The sequence below is a fragment of the Marmota monax genome, unplaced genomic scaffold (genome assembly GCF_021218885.2).
Source record: "Marmota monax isolate L192 unplaced genomic scaffold, Marmota_monax_Labrador192_F-V1.1 WCK01_AAM20220418_F8-fsc00171, whole genome shotgun sequence".
In the NCBI taxonomy this organism is placed as follows: Eukaryota; Metazoa; Chordata; class Mammalia; order Rodentia; family Sciuridae; genus Marmota; species Marmota monax.
The window spans coordinates 379,849-398,319 of NW_026694658.1; the positions used below are offsets into that span (position 1 = coordinate 379,849).

General features: G+C 37.8%; 2 protein-coding genes and 1 pseudogene across 8 annotated transcripts in view; 2 read left to right on the forward strand and 1 right to left on the reverse strand.

The window, feature by feature from the left end:
• The window catches only part of Tada2a (transcriptional adaptor 2A), a 51,287-nt gene extending 43,474 nt beyond the window's left edge, over positions 1–7,813 (reverse strand). For 2 of the 3 annotated variants that reach the window (XM_046423222.2, XM_046423220.2), the window contains exons 1-2: positions 7,703–7,813; positions 4,777–4,901 (exon numbers count right to left, since the gene is read on the reverse strand). In XM_046423222.2, coding sequence (XP_046279178.1) covers positions 4,777–4,801 — 25 coding nt within the window. In that variant the 5' untranslated portion in view covers positions 4,802–4,901; positions 7,703–7,813. Of the gene's footprint in view, positions 1–4,776; positions 4,902–7,314; positions 7,479–7,702 lie in introns of those variants that run through there. The other variant, XM_058572323.1, reaches the window with a different exon arrangement.
• A 58-nt stretch (positions 7,814–7,871) lies between these two features.
• Acaca (acetyl-CoA carboxylase alpha) overlaps positions 7,872–18,471 on the forward strand; it is a 278,427-nt gene continuing 267,827 nt past the window's right edge. For 3 of the 5 annotated variants that reach the window (XM_046423254.2, XM_046423255.2, XM_046423260.2), the window contains exon 1: positions 7,872–8,456. In XM_046423254.2, the coding sequence (XP_046279210.1) occupies positions 8,419–8,456 (38 nt within the window). In that variant the 5' untranslated portion in view covers positions 7,872–8,418. The remainder of the gene's footprint in view (positions 8,457–18,471) is intronic. The other 2 variants (XM_046423261.2, XM_046423262.2) reach the window with 1 other exon arrangement.
• LOC131423347 (small ubiquitin-related modifier 1-like) lies at positions 12,682–17,221 on the forward strand (annotated as a pseudogene).

Below are 18,471 nucleotides of genomic sequence, written 5' to 3' on the forward strand. Positions count from 1 at the left end.
ACCTGAATCATTCTTCATTTGTAGTGCAAGATGCTCAGTGATTCAATATATGGGTACCTGACTACCTACTCATGTTGTTGTCTTTTATTATGTCTAAGAATATTCAGATATATAGTAAGTTGCCTTACTTTGTTATCTCTTTTACTTTGTCCCTTATTATAGTAGATCATTATTTTTATTTCTTGAAACCATATGTGTAAATACAGTATCTACATATCTATATTTCGCTAGCAATTAGTAAAAGGGATCTTGAAAATATCATAAAAAGTAGCTGGGTGCATCGACTCAGGAGGCTGAGACAGGAGGATGGCAAGTTAAAGGGCAGCCTCAGCAAATTAGCAAGTCCCTCAGTAATTTGGTGAGACCCTCAAAATAAAAATATTTTTTAAAAAAGAGGAAAAAATCATAAAAAAGAAATCACTGGGCTAATATGATTGATAACAAACAACTAATCTAACCAATTCTCCACTGGTGGGGTGGGCATTTATGCATTTATGTTGTTTCTAACTTTTCATTATTACAAAGAATGCTGAGATCTATATCCTCATATGTATTACATTTTATATTTATCCGCAGAATAAATATTTTCCTAGAATTAGAGAGGGTACAGATTGAGGGTTTTGAGATTTTTTTGATACACATAGTCAAACTATCTTCCAAAAAAGTATTCTAAAATATTTCTGTAATTTAGAAGCAGAGAAAGGCATTTTTAACATCATCCAATAATGAGGCAATGAAAGGCTAATTAGACTACATAAACAAAATAACAACTATTTTTGGCAAAAACACCATGAACAAAGTAAAAAGCAATGAACTGAACAAAAATATTTGCAAACTTATGACAGATAAAGGGCTGAAATTCCTAATATAAAAAGAACTTGTCTAGCATATGTGAGGCCCTGGGTTTGATCTCTAACATTGAAAAAAAAAAAGCCAGGCATGATTGCACCTGGCTATAGTTTCAACTACTTTGGAGGCCAAAAAAGAATTGTGAATCACCTGAGTCCAAGAGTTAGAGATGGAGACCAGCCTGGGCAACATATCGAGAAACCATTACCTCAACCCCACTAAAAAAAAAAAAAAGCCAGGCACAGTGGTGGATACCTGTAATCCTAGCTACTCAGTAGGCTGAGGCAGCAGGATCAAGTGTCAAAATAAAATTCAAAAAGGGCTGAGGGCTGGGCATTGTGGTACATATCTGTACTCATAGGATTTGGGAGGCTGACACAGGAGGCAAGAGGATCGCAAATTCAAGGCCCACCTTACCAACTTAGGGACATGTCAAAAAATAAAAAGGGCTGGGGATGTAGCTCAGTGGTAGAGTGCCTGCCTAGCATGTGTGAGGCACTGGGTTCAATTCTCAGTACTGGAAAAAAAAATTAGGGGAAAAGGAGAAACATAAAAACAGCCTTAATTGGGCTGGGGATATAGCTCAGTTGGTAGGGTGCTTCCCTTTCATGCACAAGGCCCTGGGTTCAATCCCCAGCACCACAAAACTAAAATAAAATAATTAAGGCAAACTAATCAATCTAAGAAAGTTAAACAAAAATGGCCTTAATCATATGAAAAAATTATACAGTTTTACTTATAAGAGAAATAAAAATCAGAACTACACTCAGATATAATTTCTTATGTATCAGATTAGCAGAGATTCCAAAGCTTAACAGTAGTTTCTTAGGAGAATGGGGAAATAGGAATTCATATGTAGTTGGTGGGACTGCAAGAGTACAACTCCTATAGAGCAGAATACACAGTATCTAAACAAAATTATGCATCTTTTTATTTTTTGAGCCAGCAATCTCATTTCCAGGAATTTACCCTGAATATATATCTCCAAGAATACATACATATGCCCAAGGTTTTATATTAGATTATTTTAAAGTATGAAAAATTATGAAGATGTCCAAGCACTAGTTTATTTTAATAAATCAGTGCTATCTCCACACAATGAAGCACTCTGCCACTATAAAAAATTAAGTGTTGGGGGTATAGCTCAGTGTAAGAGTATTTGCCTAACATGTACAAGATCCTGGGTTAGATCCCCAGCATCTCACACAAAGAGAATGAGAATAATTTCTGTAAACTAACATTTCCAGAAAGTACTATTAAGTAGAAAAAAAAGTACAAAAAAAAATACTTAGTATGCTATCTTTCTAATAAGAAATTACAGAAAGCCAGGCATGGTGGTACAAACCTGTATTCCCAGTTACTTGGGAAGCTGAGGCAGGAGGATTGCAAGTTGGAGGTGAGACCCTGTCTCATAATTTTTAAAATCTTTTTTTTTTTTTTTTTAAACAGTATTAGAAATTAAACCCAGGAGTGCTCTACCACTAAAGTACATCCCCAGGCCTTTAAAAAAATTTTTTTGAGACAGGATCTTGATATGTTGTCAAAGCTGGTGTCAAATTTGCAATCCTCCTGCCTTAACCTCCCCAAGTTATTGGGATTATAGTGCCACTGCACCTGGACTCAAAATAATTTTTTTTAAAAAAAGGGCTAAGGAGCTGGGGTTGTGGTTCAGCGATAGAGTGCTCGCCTGGCACATGTGCGAGAGACCCTGGGTTCAATCCTCAGCACCACATAAAAATAAATAAGTGAGGGGCTGGGGATGTGGCTCAAGCGGTAGCGCGCTCGCCTGGCATGCGTGCGGCCCGGGTTCGATTCTCAGCACCACATACAAACAAAGATGTTGTGTCCGCCGAGAAATAAAAAAAAATAATAATAATAATAAAATATTAAAAAAAAAAAATAAAAAAATAAAAAATAAATAAATAAGTGAAATAAAGGTATTGTGTCCAACTACTACTAAAAAATATGTATTTAAAAAAAAGGGGATGGGGGAGCTGAGAATGAAGCTCAGTGGTAGAGTGCTTGCCTAACATATGCAAGGCCCTGGGTTCAATCCCCAGTACTGCAGGTAAAAAATTTTTAATTATAAGGAAGTAAAACACGTATCTCTTTTTTAAAAAAATATTTTTCTTGTTATACATGGACACACAATATCTTTATTTATTTTTGTGGTGCTGAGGATGGAATCCAGCACCTCACATACACTAGGCAAGTGCCCTACCACTGAGCCCCAGCCCCAGACATATCCTTTTATCTCTGCAAAAAGAAATAAAGGGCAGATAAACCAGAAAACAAGCAAGCTGGATAATTATAAGGGGTTAAAGGGGGACTGGAGTGTAGTGGAAGAGATATAAAAGGGAGTGGCATTTCTTCAAATATGTTTTTTTGCAACCATCATACTCAAGACTTGATCAAGCAAAATCAGAAGATACAAAATCATGGGGGAAATTCTAATTAAAAGCTGCATTTAAATTTTTTTTTTTTTTAGTTGTAGACGAACACAATATATTTATTTTTACGTGGTGCTGAGGATCAAACCCAGTACCTCACACACGTGAGGCAAACGCTCTACCCCTGAGCCACAATCCCAGCCCGGCTTTTTTTTTTTTAACCTCAAACTATTTCCCTTTGCATTGCTTATTATAACAAGGGAAAAAACAGAAATCATACAAAAGATATGTGGGTATTCTGTGTATTCTCATACAACTTTACTGCAACTTTCTGTAAGTTTGAAATTATTTCCAAATAACATGTTTTAACAATTATATTTTCAAAGATTGGGGGCGGGGAGTAGTTTCAGCTTATGCTTCTAGCACTGGAACAATTTAGATTCTTTCTCCAAATGTAAAATGAAAGGGTTGAACAAGATACTTCTGAATATATAGGAAGTGTGGTAAAAGAGTAAATTAGAGCTCCTTTAAGAAACTGCTGAAGAGGTTTGGGGTTGTAGCTTAGTAGTAGAACAATTGCCTACCACATATGAGGAACTGGGTTTGATCCTCAACACCACACAAAAATAAATAAATAAAATAAAGGTGTTGTGTCCATCTAAAACTATTTTTTAAAAAGTTGCTAAAGAAACAAAACTCAAAAGTACCTGATCTTCTCACTGGAACTACTAAATATCTGATAATGGGATTGCTATTTCTGGCAAATTTGATTTCTTCACAATATAGCAACATAAGTCTCCATAATTGTGGCTTCTTCAATTTATTTCACACCATAATTCTCTACATCATTATCATACTGTAGTTTACTCTTAGAACACAAGTTCCACTTACAAGGAGGGAAAAGGGAATATTTTCTTTATCCAAAATTAACACTATAAAGGTGCCTGATACAAGTTATTAGTTCTAAAGAGAAATCCCACTGCTTTTTTGTTAAACAAAAATATTTTATTTTTAAGTTTTTTTATTTTTAATTGACACATAATTACATATATTTATGGGATACAGTATGACATTTTGATACATGTATACAACGTGTAATGATCAGATCAGGACAACTGGCATATCCATCACTTTGGACATTTATCAATGCTTTGGGAACATTCAAAATAGTCACCGCTAGCTATTTTCAATTATACAATTAATTGTTGTTAATCATAGTTATCCTATCATGCACCAGAACATTAGAAGTTATTCCTCTTATCCAACCCCACTGCTTTTAATTACAGGTTAAACATACTAAGCCTGATCCATTTAGCTTCATTTTCTTCTAGGATCTAGGGTGATATATTTTATCAAGTTTTCAGTGGGTAATCAACACCTATTGGTTGATTTTGATTTGATACTCTTATAATTTCTTTAGGCTCAGATCTACAGGGCACTATTGCTTAACTTCAAAGGGCTTATTTTTCTTCCTTGATAAATTTCCATTTCATTTTGCTGTTAGTATTCACCTGAGACTCATTTCTACTATACTTACTGCTAAAGGAACCCAAACGGTCCATTCCCTAATTGGCAAAGATTGCTGCTTTTTATCTTCCTTTGTGCAGAGCTTCCTCAAGATCTCAGAACTGGCCAGCACATACACCAAAGCTTGATGTCCCCCTAGGAACAAACAAAAGTGGCACATGGATCAGAAAATCATTCAGAGATAGGAAAATACATAACATATTCAGTTATACCATTGTAATACTGAGCAAATTAGTTTACCTCTATTATGTCTAACTGGTATGATATAATAATATCTACCTCCCAGGGTTGTTCTGAGAATGTCATCATAGTCAAACATCTGGCCCAGAGCAAGTCCTCTATAAATTATACAGATATAAAGGGTTTTTTTTTGTTGTTGTTGTTGTTTTGTTTTTGGTGCTGGGGATCAAACTTAAAAATCTCATGCATGCTATGCTATGCAATCATTCTATCACTGAGCTATATCGTCCCTCCCTAAATGCTATATATTTCTAATAGTAACTGTTGCCTTTCTCTACCCTTCTCTCTTAAGGCCTCTGTCTTTTGGGGAACTGACCCTTTAATATTTTCTACAGTACTGGTAGAGGTACCAATCAATACTCAAAATCTCTACCTCCACAGAAGCTACACCAAAGATTTCTTTTTTTTTTTTTTCAGAAATCTGGATCTTAAGTTAAGACATTGCTCCAGGATAGAAGGTAGACAGAGCTTATTAGCTAGTCAAAGAATTTAGTCAATAAGTTCTGGCTATTGGGTCCATACCCCCCATGGTGACTGGCTCTAATTTCTCTGTCTTTCCAATAAAAACTTTAATCAGAATGATTTTCTATTACTAAAAACCAAAAATCCTATCTATAAAACACATAGTTAACTAATTTACTCTTTCAACAAAATACAAAATACCTTCTTTGAAGGCAGAAATGAAATCTTATTTCACATTAAACCAAGAAACATCCTCTTTCTTCCATACACCAGAGTTTTCCATCCCTTTTCTAGAATTTTCCCCATATATTTTATGAAGATTACTTCTAACTGCACACCTTTTCTCACTTTAAGACTAAACAAAAACAGAGACTACATACAATACAAATTTATATGCCTTTAAAGTATCAAATACATAGAATTCATTAAGTTCACTAAATAATCACAAAAGTTAGTTCTACTTGGGCTACTGAATAAATTCCAGATTTGTTAAAAATGTCTTTTTAGTTGGACACAATGCCTTTATTTATTTTTATGTGGTGCTGAGGGTCGAACCAGCGCCTCACACGAGCACTCTACCACTGAGCCACAACCCCAGCCCCAATTCCAGATTTTTTTTTTAAAAAATGAATTCATCTTTAGTTTTCCTGGAGTGACTTTTTTCACTTTGATAAATCAAATGCACAAAATGCTCAAATCATTACCCATAATAAGGCTGTCAATCAACTTTCCCGTTTTTGGAGTGGAGCCTCCTTGTACAAAGTCCCAAGTCTAGTTGGTCTTTGACAAAAAATGAGGTTACCAAGGGCATATTATACATCCAGTAATAAAATAATGGTCAACATTTATTGAACTTGTCCCATATGCTAGGTACTGATTGTTAACCACCCATGCAGATGATCTCTGAATCCTCACTACCTTCTGGGGTGAGCTACTTTTTATTTTTTAGTACTGGGGACTAAACCCACAGGCACTTAACTATTGAGCCACATCTCTATCCCTTTCTTTATTTTGCATCGCGGTCTCACCAAGTTGCTTAGGGCCTTCTTAGTTGCTGAGGTTGGCCTGGAACTTGGGGTTCTCCTGCTTCAGCCTCTGGGTACAGTTGCCCACAGCCTTTTTTTAATCAAACCCAGGGTCGCTTAACCACTGGGCCACATCCCCCTGTGTCCTCTCCACCCCTTTTAATGTTTTTTTTTAAAAAAAAAAAAAGAGTCTCACTAGTCCTAGCTAAGTTGCTCAGGTTGGTCTCGAACTTGCCATCCTCCTGCCTCAGCCTCCCGACAAGCTCCTTTTTTCATAAAGCTCTGCCTGGGGTGGTGGTGCACGCCTGTAATCCCAGTACCTTGGGAGGCTGCGGCAGGAGAATCATGAGTTCAAAGCCAGCCTCAACAAAAGCTAAGCAAATGAGTGAGACCCAGTCTCTAAATAAAATACAAAAAAAAACAGGGCTGGGAATGTGGCTCAGTGGGCAAGTGCCCCAGAGTTCAATACCCAGTACGCCACCCCCCCACCAAAAAAAAAAAGCTCTGAAAGATTTAGAGTGCTTGCACAATGTCTTTCTGGTAGTGAACAGCTGTGCCATTTCAACAGAGGTGATATAGATGGTCAAATAAAGGAAGTTTAGAATAAACGTCAGAAAACACAAAACTGCAGTATGCAGAATCTCCCTTTCTCTCCATCTCATAGAAGACCGAACTGTGACACTAACATGATAGGCGCCAGCTCCACAGAAACACTGGTTAAATTCAAATTAGATATTGGAATGTGGAAGAAAGGCGCTGTGAAAAGCGATTCCGCATGGTGCAGAGGAGACGCAGGCTTTACAGTTTTGCAGCCAACTTACTTGGTCTCTATTAGCTGCAAGTCATTTTTTTCCTCTTTGCTCCAAAATGGTGCTAACACACCTACTTACAAAGGCCTACTTGGAAATTTCACTTGGTAACGTCGATCAAGGGCATCTCGAACAGCACTGGTATAGAAGTGATTATGGGCTCCATTGCAGGGAACGATACACCAAGGCTGGGACACAGCAGGGCCGCCCAAGCGCGGGGCGGGGCTCCAGCGGGGTCAGGCCCGGCCGCGTGCCGCCCTCCCCCACAGTGCGGCGTGCCCAAACGCCGCGCCATGCGAGGCTCCCCTCGCCGCCGCAGCCCGTACCTCGCAACCCTGCGTCCCCCCTAGGTCTTGCCAGAGGGGTTCGCGCCCCGCCACAAGCTTGCCCCGCGCCTCACCTCACCGCGTCTGCAACCTCGTCTCCGAGGAGCCACCAGTCGCGCTCGCTGCCAGCGGTGGCGTGCCCTACCCGGGCTTGCGTGCGCGCTCGACTCGGCGTGCGTTGCCCGGGTTTGCGTGCGCGGTCCCGGGCTGCGCAGGCTCGAGCCCGCCGCGTGTTATGCCCCCGCCGCCTCCTTCCCCTCCCTCTCTCCGGCCACGGCGGCCCCGCCCGCCACGCCTCTGCCCCTCTCCCCTTCGGTCCTTTCCCCTTGCCCCGCCTGGCCCCCGCTGCCGTTCGGGTGCTTGAGGACTGGGAAGATGGGGCTGAGACGTTTGCCTGACTGTTGAATCTGAGCAATAATCACTTTTCCCGAGTGGCGCGTGGCCCGTCGCCAGAGGCTTCCTGTTCGTGGTGCCGTTTGGTCCCCTCCGGAGCGGGGTGAGACAGGCCCGACTGGTGCAGTCTGGGTTTTGTGTTAACATTCCCACTCCCACCCCAGTTGCAGCCAAGGAAATTGAGGCTGAGGCACCGGGCTCCAGGACCGCGAAGCGGGCCGCCACTCCAGTCCCAGCCCCTCAGTGCAGCTCTTGGATTGATCAGACTGAATGGCTCCAGGGGTGAAGAGGGCACGTTTCCTTTAGATGCTTCTGCAACGTCGAAATTGTCTTCTTTGGAAAGAACCATCCCCTCTTTGGGATTCAGAGGCCCAAATGGAGGTGCAATGATGAGAGGATGTGGTGGTCCACTCTGATGTCAATCTTGAGGGCTAGGTATGTCCCAACATCTCTTATTACTACTACCAGTGGTTATTATAGTAACTACTATTTATTGAGGATTTATTGCATGCCAGGCATTTGTACAAAGCAGGTTACATATATGGTCTCATTTAAAGCAACTTTATGATGTAGGCATTATTTTCCCCATTTTCCAGGTGAAGATAATCAGGCACTGGCATATTTGTAACTTGGAATCACACTGCTAGGAAGTGTTGGCACAGGGGCTTCCAACCATGGTTTATCTTAACCAAATACTATTTATTCAGAAGTATGTCTCTGATACATTCACCCAACCTCTTAGAATTCAATTACACTTCTACCTATGGGCCCCTATATTCATTTTTCTTCTTCTTCTTCTTCTTTTTTTATATGTAATACAAGTTGCTTGTTAAAAAAGAAAGAAAACTCATGAGCAAAAGTTGCGAAAACCACCTTACCATATTAAATAGTTAAATTTTGACTTATACCATTCCATTCATTTTCCTATGCATCATTTAAATAAATATGCGATATTTTATATTTGATGTATCCTGAAAATATACTTATTTGCTCATTTGACAAATATTTAATGAGCAGACACTGTACTATATGCTGGGAATTCAGTAGTGAGCAAAGCAAAGAGCTCGTATTATTTGGGGGAAGATTGACAAGTAATACACATGTTCCTAAATAATAATGCCAGTTTATGTGGTTTTATGGAAAAATAAATCAGGATAAAGGGATAAGAGTAATGCAGAGATTCTCTTTTCGTTAGGGTGGACAAGAAAGGCCTCTTAACAGAAGCAGCACATAAGCAAAAACATAATCATTTAATGAGAAAGGAAGCTAAGTGAATTTCTAGAGGGAAACTATTCTAGAAAAGAAACAGTAAATGCAGTGCCTTGACATAGGGATTTGTTTGGAATGGAGAAGCAAAGAGATCAGAGTGGCATAGAAATTAGACAAATAAGATGAAAAACACAGCCAAGGAGCTAGATTATGTACCATCTGGTAAGCCATGATTGGACCTTGGATTTTATTTGAATGTGTTGCCATGAAGAGTGAGACCAAAGGAATAATCAGATTTACTTTAAAAGGATCACTCTGGCAGTGTTGTGGAGAATGGATGGTAGAAACATAGAAATTGCCTTGTAAAGCATCAATTGTACTTTTACACAGCAGCTAATTAAAAAATAACTTGTTAATACTGATGGTTTACCTATACCTTTACATCTACTCTCAATTTTTCCTGAAAGTAGAGTTAGAGTCAATTACTTAAACATGTTTGTGTGTGTGTATCACATAAACAGATTTTTTTTTTTTTTTTTTTTTTTTTTAGTCTGGCTGGGGCATATGCCCAGATCTGCATGTCATGACTATTAACTAACTGAAGGCATCAATGTTGTACTGTTATGGAATAAACAGTCCCACATAATATCCCAATCTGTTCATTAAAAACGTAGAATTCAAACTCTTGGAAATTACCCTCCCTCTTCAGTTGATTTTAAGTCCTCCTTAGAATTAATTCTAAGCACAGTTTAGTCAGTGTTGTTAAGAAAAATGTGGAGAAATTAAAATGCACACTAAGAGGAAGAATAACACGTATTGAGGCAGTGCTTTTTTGAATTTTTACCTTAAGCAATGGAGTGATAGTGGCATCACTTACTAGACCAGGTGAGGGGAATTTTGGGAAAGGCCAGCTGAAGAAAGAGATTTGGAGGAGAAATGAATTAAAGTTCTATTTTTGGATCTGTGTTTTGCCTTCAAACTGGAAATGACAAATGAGACTGTAGCTCAGTGGAGAGGTAAGGGCTAAACCTACATAAATATAGAATAGTTTCTTTGTGTCTTCCCTAAACAGAGCCTGGGGACAGTGTCTTTTCTTAGTAATCTCAGCACCCAGAAATGAATCTTCAACAAATATTTGTGAAATGAATAGATAAACGCAAAGGTATAGATGAAGTCACTTAGGCAAGATGCATAGAAGAGAAGTTATGCACTCTACTTTCTCTGGAGGTCCAAGCACCTGCACGTGACCATAATACCTGATTTGCTTAGGCATTTCCTTGTTTACACCTCATCTGTATCTATATAATTATTAATATTTCCTTGACTCACTCTTAAAAGTGCCTCAGTTTGCACAATACATTTTTGTGTTGTTCTTTATAAAAGGTCCTTTAGGATCTACCTTCTTCATTTTTCTTTCTCATCACTACTCTCTTATACTCCATTCTCCAGCTAGACTTAACTTGCTCCCTTTCTCCTTTGCACTCTTATTTCCAAACTTCTTTTGCCTACCTCAACTTGGCTATCACTTCCTTTGGAACACCTCTTCTGACCCACCTCCCAAAGTCTGAGTTAAGTAGATCTCTTACATGCTTCCAGAGCACCCTGTTTAATCTGTCGTAGTCAAGATGACTAAGTTTCTGTTCCCTAGCTAAACATCTTTATAAGGAAATCTGAAAAAACACCTTTTGCCCTTTTCAAGCCAAAAATTTACTTTAAGAATATCCAAATCAGGGGCTGGGGATGTGGCTCAAGCTGTAGCACGCTCGCCCGGCATGCGTGTGGCCCGGGTTCGATCCTCAGCACCACATACAAAGATGTTGTATCCGCTGAAAAAAAACCTAAAAAATAAATATTAAAAAAATTATCTCTCTCTCTTTAAAAAAAAATAAAATAAAAAAAAAAAGAATATCCACATCAGCCGGGCGTGGTGGCACACGCCTGTAATTCCAGCATTCAGGAGGACCCCCAGCACCATGTGAAAAAATGTAAAAATGACATTTCTAATTATCAGGGAACACAAATTACAATGAAATATCACCTCATACCTGTTAGAGTGGTTATCGGTTAAAAAAATAAAGAAGTAGCATTGTGAGTATCTGGAGATAAAGGAATCTCTTGTGTACTGTTGGTTGGCATATAAATTCGTTCAGCCATTATGGAAATTAGTATGGAGTTTCTTTTTTTTTTTTTTTTTTGGTACCAGGGATTGAACTCAGGGCACTTAACCACTGAGCTACATCCTAGCCCTCTGTTGTATTTTTTATTTAGAGACAGGGTCTCACTGAGTTGCTTAGTGCCTTGTTGTTGCTGAGGCTGGCTTTAAACTTGAAGTCCTCCTGCCTCAGCCTCCCAAGCCGCTGGGATTATAGGCATGTGCCACCTCACTGGCCTGAAGGTTCTTTAAAAATTAAAAATCGAACTACTATATGATCCAACAATCCCACTTCTGAGTGTATATCCAAAGGAAATGAAATCAGTATTTTGAGATATCTGCACTCTAAAGTTCATTGAGGCATTATTCAGAATAACCAAGACATGGAAACATCCTAAGTGTCAGCAGATGAAAATATAAAGAAAATGTCCCCCCACACACACACACACAAATACTATTTAGCCTTAAAAAGGAAATCCTATAATTTCTAACAACATAGCTCACTCTGGAGGACATTATGCTAAGTGAAACAGGTCAGGCACAGAAAGACAAATACTGTATGATCTCACTGGTATGTGAAATCTAAAAAAGTCAAACTCATAGACACAGAGTAGAAAGGTGGTTACCAAGGGCTGAGGGAGCAGAGATTGAGGAGATATTGGCCAAAGGGATCAATTTTTTTTTTTTTAATGAAGATGGACACAATACCTTCATTTTATTTATTTATTTGTGGTGCTAAGGATTAAACCCAGTGCCTCACATATACTAGGCAAATGCTTTATCACTGAGCTACAATTACAGCTCCAAAGGATCAAATTTTTATTTAGACAAGAGAAATGAATTCAGAGGTTCTGTTATGCATCAAATAATAGCAAATCATTTTATTGAAAATTACTGAGTAGATCTTAAATGTTCTCACAGCCACCAAAAATGAAGTAGTGAGGTAATGGATGTGTTAATATGTTGGTTTATCTATGCCACAATGTATACATATAATCAAACCATTGTTTTGTATATTATATGTGTGTGTGTGTGTGTGTATGATTTTTGTCAGTTTAAAAATAAATTTTTTAGTAAACATACCATAAGTTCATAAGTAAACAAATATTTTTACAGAATGCAAAATGTAAAAAGCAAAAAAATAAAAAAAATTTAAAAAAGATCTGCCCAAATGGTGACAGTCTATAATCTTTTGCAACTAATAAGTGCCCAATAAATGTTTGAAATATTTGTAAAGAAACTGGCCTAGATTAATGAGAAAAAAGAAAGATAATAACTTACCACTCTCAATAATTTAGGCAAGTTATTATCTTTCTTTTTTCTCATCATATATAAAATAAAAATAATACCTAAGAGTTTGTAAAGATGTGATTATGTATGTATAGTTCCTAGTTCATAGTGGGAGTCAAACTATTAAAGTAATAAAAGTACTTAAAAAGATGGGGGCTGGGGATGCAGCTCAGTTATTCCTTTTATATACAAGGTCCTTGGTTTGATTCCTAGCACTGCAAAAAATAATAAATAAAATGCAATTTTTAAAATATTTAAAACAAATAATCATTTTAATTTTAATTCTTGAAGTGCTCCACACTTGTGGGGCTTGTATAGAGATTGTTCTAGGATAGGTTGAATAGTGCTCAGCATTATTAGCAGCTTTTCTTTTCTTGAATCAGGAACTCCTACCTGGAAACCCTTTTTTGTGTGTGTGTGTGTGGTGCTAGGAATTGAACCCAGGGCCTTGTACATGTGAGACAAACACTCTACTGACTGAGAGCTATATCCCCAGCCCCTAAACAGAATTTCTTTAGCTGTTTTCTTCTTTAGCTTCTTTCTCACTACAGAAAACAAAATGTACATTATCTCACAGGTCACAGGACAAATGTGTAGTTGCAATCTAGAATGGATAAGACAGCTTTGCCTCCAGAGGAGAAAAACTCAGGAGCAGTGCTCCATTTAATTAACGTAAATAGTGAACAGACTTATGGATTATGAACTTTTAACTATAAGACTGCTCTTGGAGTACAGAATACTATTATAATCAAAATTTACAACAAGGTTAATCTGATGCATATTTAATGATATTTGTAATTGTTATGGTGCTTCATGATAATTAGGCCTTAAATGTTAAGCTGTCTACATAAATGACTATAATTGGTTATTTTTGCACAACCAAACACATTTTTAGTACTTGTGTATTCATTTTATTAGTTTTCTAGAATCTATAATCATGACAATAGTTTTTTTAAGGAACCCTTTACTATTTAATCATGAACTTATACAAATACTCTTCAAAATGACACAGCAGGTTTCCCTTCCCAATTTGGTGCTAGAAATAGCTAACATTCAGGTCCTTTGTATATATTCCCCCCATTTTAGTCCTTAAAACTTCCTTTAAAGGAGTAGTGTTACTCTCATTTTACTGATGCTCACTCCAATGGCAAAAATAGATGAGGATAAATAATTACAATGTAAGATAATACATGATCTAATAGAAATGTTATAGAGACATTGAGGGCTTCAAGAAGGGATTAGTTAATTTTAGGGGGAACTAAATGGTAAGCCTCTGGGAAGTAAGAAGTTAAGTCTTGGAGAATAGTGGGAAGGAAATTCCAAGCAGAAATAACAAATTAATCAAAGACCCAAAAGCATAAAATGGCATGGCTAGTTTGATCTTTGTGGTTCAAGAACAGGAAAAAAAGAGCAAGGAAAGTTACTATACATGAAATAGCACAGGTAGAGATCAGAGCAAAGAGGGCTTTGCATAGGAAGCCAGTGAAACATTGAATTGGAGCATGATATCACTAACATGGGCTTTAGAACTACCTCTGACAGAAGTGGAGCACACCTGTAATCCCAGCAGTTCTGGAGACTGAGGCAAGAAGACTGCAAGTTCAAAGCTAGCTTCAGCAACTTAGTGAGGCCCTAAGCAACTTAGCGAGACCCTGTCCCTAAAAAAAAAAAAAAAAAAAAGATCTGGGGATGTGACTCAGAGGTTAAGTGCTCCTGGGATCAATTCACGGTACCAAAAAAAAAAAAAAAAGAACTACCTCTGTCAGTGGTCAGTTGTGATGTGGACTAAGATATGGAAAAATGAAATGGCAGGGGCTATAGAAGTCCAGATAAGAGATAAATGAAGTCTCAAACTAACACCGTTGGAATGAGGTGGGAAGAAGAAATGCATTTAAAGTGTTTGAAGAAGTAATTAGCTGGACATGATGGGCACGGTTGTGGTCCCAGCAACTCAGGAGGCTTAGGCAGGAGGATTGCAAGTCTGAGGCCAGCCTCAGAAATTTAGTGAGAACCTGTTTCAAAAAAAAAAAAGCGCCTGGAGATGTAGCTTAGTGGTAAAGTACTCTGGGTTCATTCCACAGTACTGGAAAGAAAAAGAAAAAAAAGGGAGAAAAAATTTATTATGGGGAGAAAAGTAATATATTAGGATTAAGGATAATTTTCAATTCATCTTGGTTGTCAGGGTAGATAATAATGCTATTCACCCAGAGAGGGGACATAAGGCAAAGACCACACTTGAGTGGAAAAGAGCAAATTTTGTTGTGGGTATGTTGAGTTTAAGGTGCATGTAGGTTATACAGGTGATGTTTAAACACCAAGAGAGATGTCTAGGTCAGAGATTATAGTAAGCAACAAGTTCATAGAAAATCTGAAGCCACAACAGAGTATGAGATTGGCTGAGCTTGTTAAGTGGAAGAAGGGGAAAGAAGAGTGGAGAATAGAAAATTGCATGACAATAACAGGTAAGACATAGAGGAAGAGCCCACAGTTCAAAAGGGAAGTAGGTTTGAGAGAAATGGCAATAAAGGTGGGAGGCAGGAGACAGGCAGCAGAGATGATTATGAAGATGAGCATGATTTTGATGCTCTGATCAAACAGAGCATTATTAAGACCTTTAGGCTCTAAATAATAAAAAATATGGTAGGGTCAAAGTTGTTGCTCAGTGATAGAATGCAAGCTTCTCATGCACAAGCCCTGAGTTCAACTGCCTACACTGCAAAAATAAATAAATAGTGCTTCCTATGAAATTAAAAATATTATAAGCTATAAAATAGGTGTAAGGGAAGTATAGCAAAGGTGATTTTTCCTGTGGTGATCTCCTTGATTATATTATCCTTATCATTATTTTGGTACCTCCATTTTGATAAAATACATATTTATTTTACTTGGTAATCTAGCACTGAGAATATATGAAAATGGATTGGTTAATAGTGCCAAATACTACAAATGTCAAAGATAAAAAAAAAGTAGTTATTATGGGATTGGAATTAAAGCTCAAAGATAGACTGCTCAACTAGCATGCAAGAGGCTCTGGGTTCAATCCCAACACTGCAAAAAATAATTAATAAAAGTACTTAATTGGAAAAAAAAGAAAAAGTACCAGCATAAGGATGGACAAGCATATGGATAGACAAGCATACTAGTAAAATAGAATAGAAAATCTAGAAGTAAACCAAAATACATACAGGAACTTCGTATTTGATAAAAGTGAGCTATCTAATTGATGTAAACAATTAGATAATCATCTGGGAAAAATAACTGTATACCTCACACCAGGATAAACTCCAAATGGATTTTATATTTAAGTAAAAATTTAAAAACTAGCCAAGGACCATGGTACACACCTGTAATACAAGCTACTTGGGAGGCCAAGGCAGGGGGATCACAAGTTCAAAGCCAGCCTGGGCAACTCAGGGAGACCCTATCTCAAAAAAAAAAAAAAAAAAGGCTGGGGGGAGGGGCGAGTTGTGGCCCTCAGTGTCACATGCCTATAATCTCAAGTTCAAAGCCAACCTCAGCAACTTAGTGAGGCCTTAAGCAACTTATTGAGACCCTATCTCAAAATAAAAATAAATAAAAAGGGCCAAGAATGTGACTCACTAGCTAAACAATCCTGGTTCAATCCCCAGTACAATAAAAAAGTTTATTAAAAGGGGCATGGGGATGTAGCTCAGTGGCAGAGTGTCCCTGGGTTCAATCACCAGTACTGAGGGGAGGGATATATATATATATATATGTGTGTGTGTGTGTGTGTGTATGTGTGTGTATCCAGCAAGCAGTAAAAGTACTAGAAAACCTCCTTAAGTAATGTTGAAACATAAATGACAAAATGGGAAAAATGTTTGCAGTTAATATTGTAAAGGCTAATCTTCTAATAAAAAGGGCTTCTAGGTAAACCCTGGAACCAGGTTCGCCTACCTGAAGCCACTGCTGTGTAGATTCCTTCCTCTGTCACCATGTCTGACCAGGGGGCAAAATGTTCAACCGAGGATTTGGGGGATAAGAAGGAAGGAGAATACATTAAACTCAAAGACATTGGGCAGCAGTGAGATTCACTTCAAAGTGAAAATGGCAACAGGTCCCAAGAAACTACCAAGAATCATACTGTCAAAGATGGGGCCAAATGAATTCACTCAGGTTTCTCTTTGAAGGTCAGAGAATTGTTGATAATCATATTCCAAAAGAACTGGGATTTTGGAGGAAAAAGATATGATTAAAGTTTATCAGGAACAAATGGGTGTCATCCAATGGTTTAGATATTCTTTTTATTTTTTCTTTGCCCTCAATCCTTTTTTATTTTAAAAAATAGTTCTTTAGGGGCTGGGGTGTGGCTCAGTGGTAGAGCACTTGCCTAGCATGTGTGAGGTGCTGGGTTTGATCCTCGGCACCTCATATAAATAAATAAAATAAAGGTACACTGACAACTAAAAAAAAAATTTTTTAAATAGTTATTTAGTGGGCTGGGGATGTGGCTCAAGCAGTAGCGCGCTCGCCTGGCATGCGTGCGGCCCGGGTTCGATCCTCAGCACCACATACAAACAAAGATGTTGTGTCCGCCGAAAACTAAAAAATAAATATTAAAATTCTCTTTCTAAAAAATAAATAAATAAATAGTTCTTTAGTAATATGGTATTCAAAATGGAATTGAAAACTAGCTCTCATCTCTTTGAAACATCTGGTAATTTGAATTCTTGTGTTCGTTATTCACAGTTGTTTGTTTTCATCATGCCGATTTTTGGTGAGCATATTGCCCTCTCCTTAAAAATTACACATGTACAAAGAGAGTCCACCTTTTTCAGGACTACATTTTCAGGCTGGTGGTAATAAGAAAGATCACCCAATATAAGTGTCTATAATGACTTTCCAACCGGCCCAGAAGTTCTACTTGGACTCTGACTTTCGATGGGAGATGGAAGTTTTTCATAGAGCTGAACTGTGGGAAAATTAGCTTTCCTTAATTTGATGCTACTTTTAAAAGTCTGAGGGTCTGGGGCTGGGGATGTGGCTCAAGCGGTAGCGCGCTCGCTTGGCATGCGTGCGGCCCGGGTTCGATCCTCAGCACCACATACCAACAAAGATGTTGTGTCTGCCGAGTACTAAAAATAAATAAATAAATATTTAAAAAAAAAAAAAAAAGTCTGAGGGTCTGAACCAAAAGAAGAGGAATATTAGCTTTGGAGTCAAGATGACAAACATGGTGAGAATGATGACTAATTCCAAAGATGACTTCATGAAGAAAAAGCATTTAAAAAAAATGTGTTTTTTTAGTTGTAGATAGACACAATGCCTTTATTTTATTTATTTATTTATTTTTATGTTGTACTGAGGATTGAACTCAGTGCCTCACACATGCTAGGCAAGCGCTCTACCACCAAGGTATAACCCCAACCCCCAAAAAAGCATTTTAAGACTAAAAAAAAAAAAAAACTTGTCAGAAGATCCGAGAAAAGTTCTAATTTTCATTAGCAGCTAATAGTCATTCATGTACAAGTATGTGCAATAGAACACTGTTCCTTTAGTTTTATTTTTACTTGTGGCTAAAATGAGGGACATTGGCCGTACTGGCTTCATTAACATAAACAATATCTGGATAAAACATTATAAAGGAATGTCTAGGAATAGATAAGAGATCATCCAATCAAGAGAAATATAAATGAAAGATCAATTAGAGCTCAGGAGTGGTGATTAAAAGCATAGAGATTTGAGGTCAGCTATTTGTTGGAATCCTAGCTCAAAGTCACTAACTCTAGAACCTTGGAAAAGCTTCCAATTCTAAATTTTTCTCATCTATAAAATGCA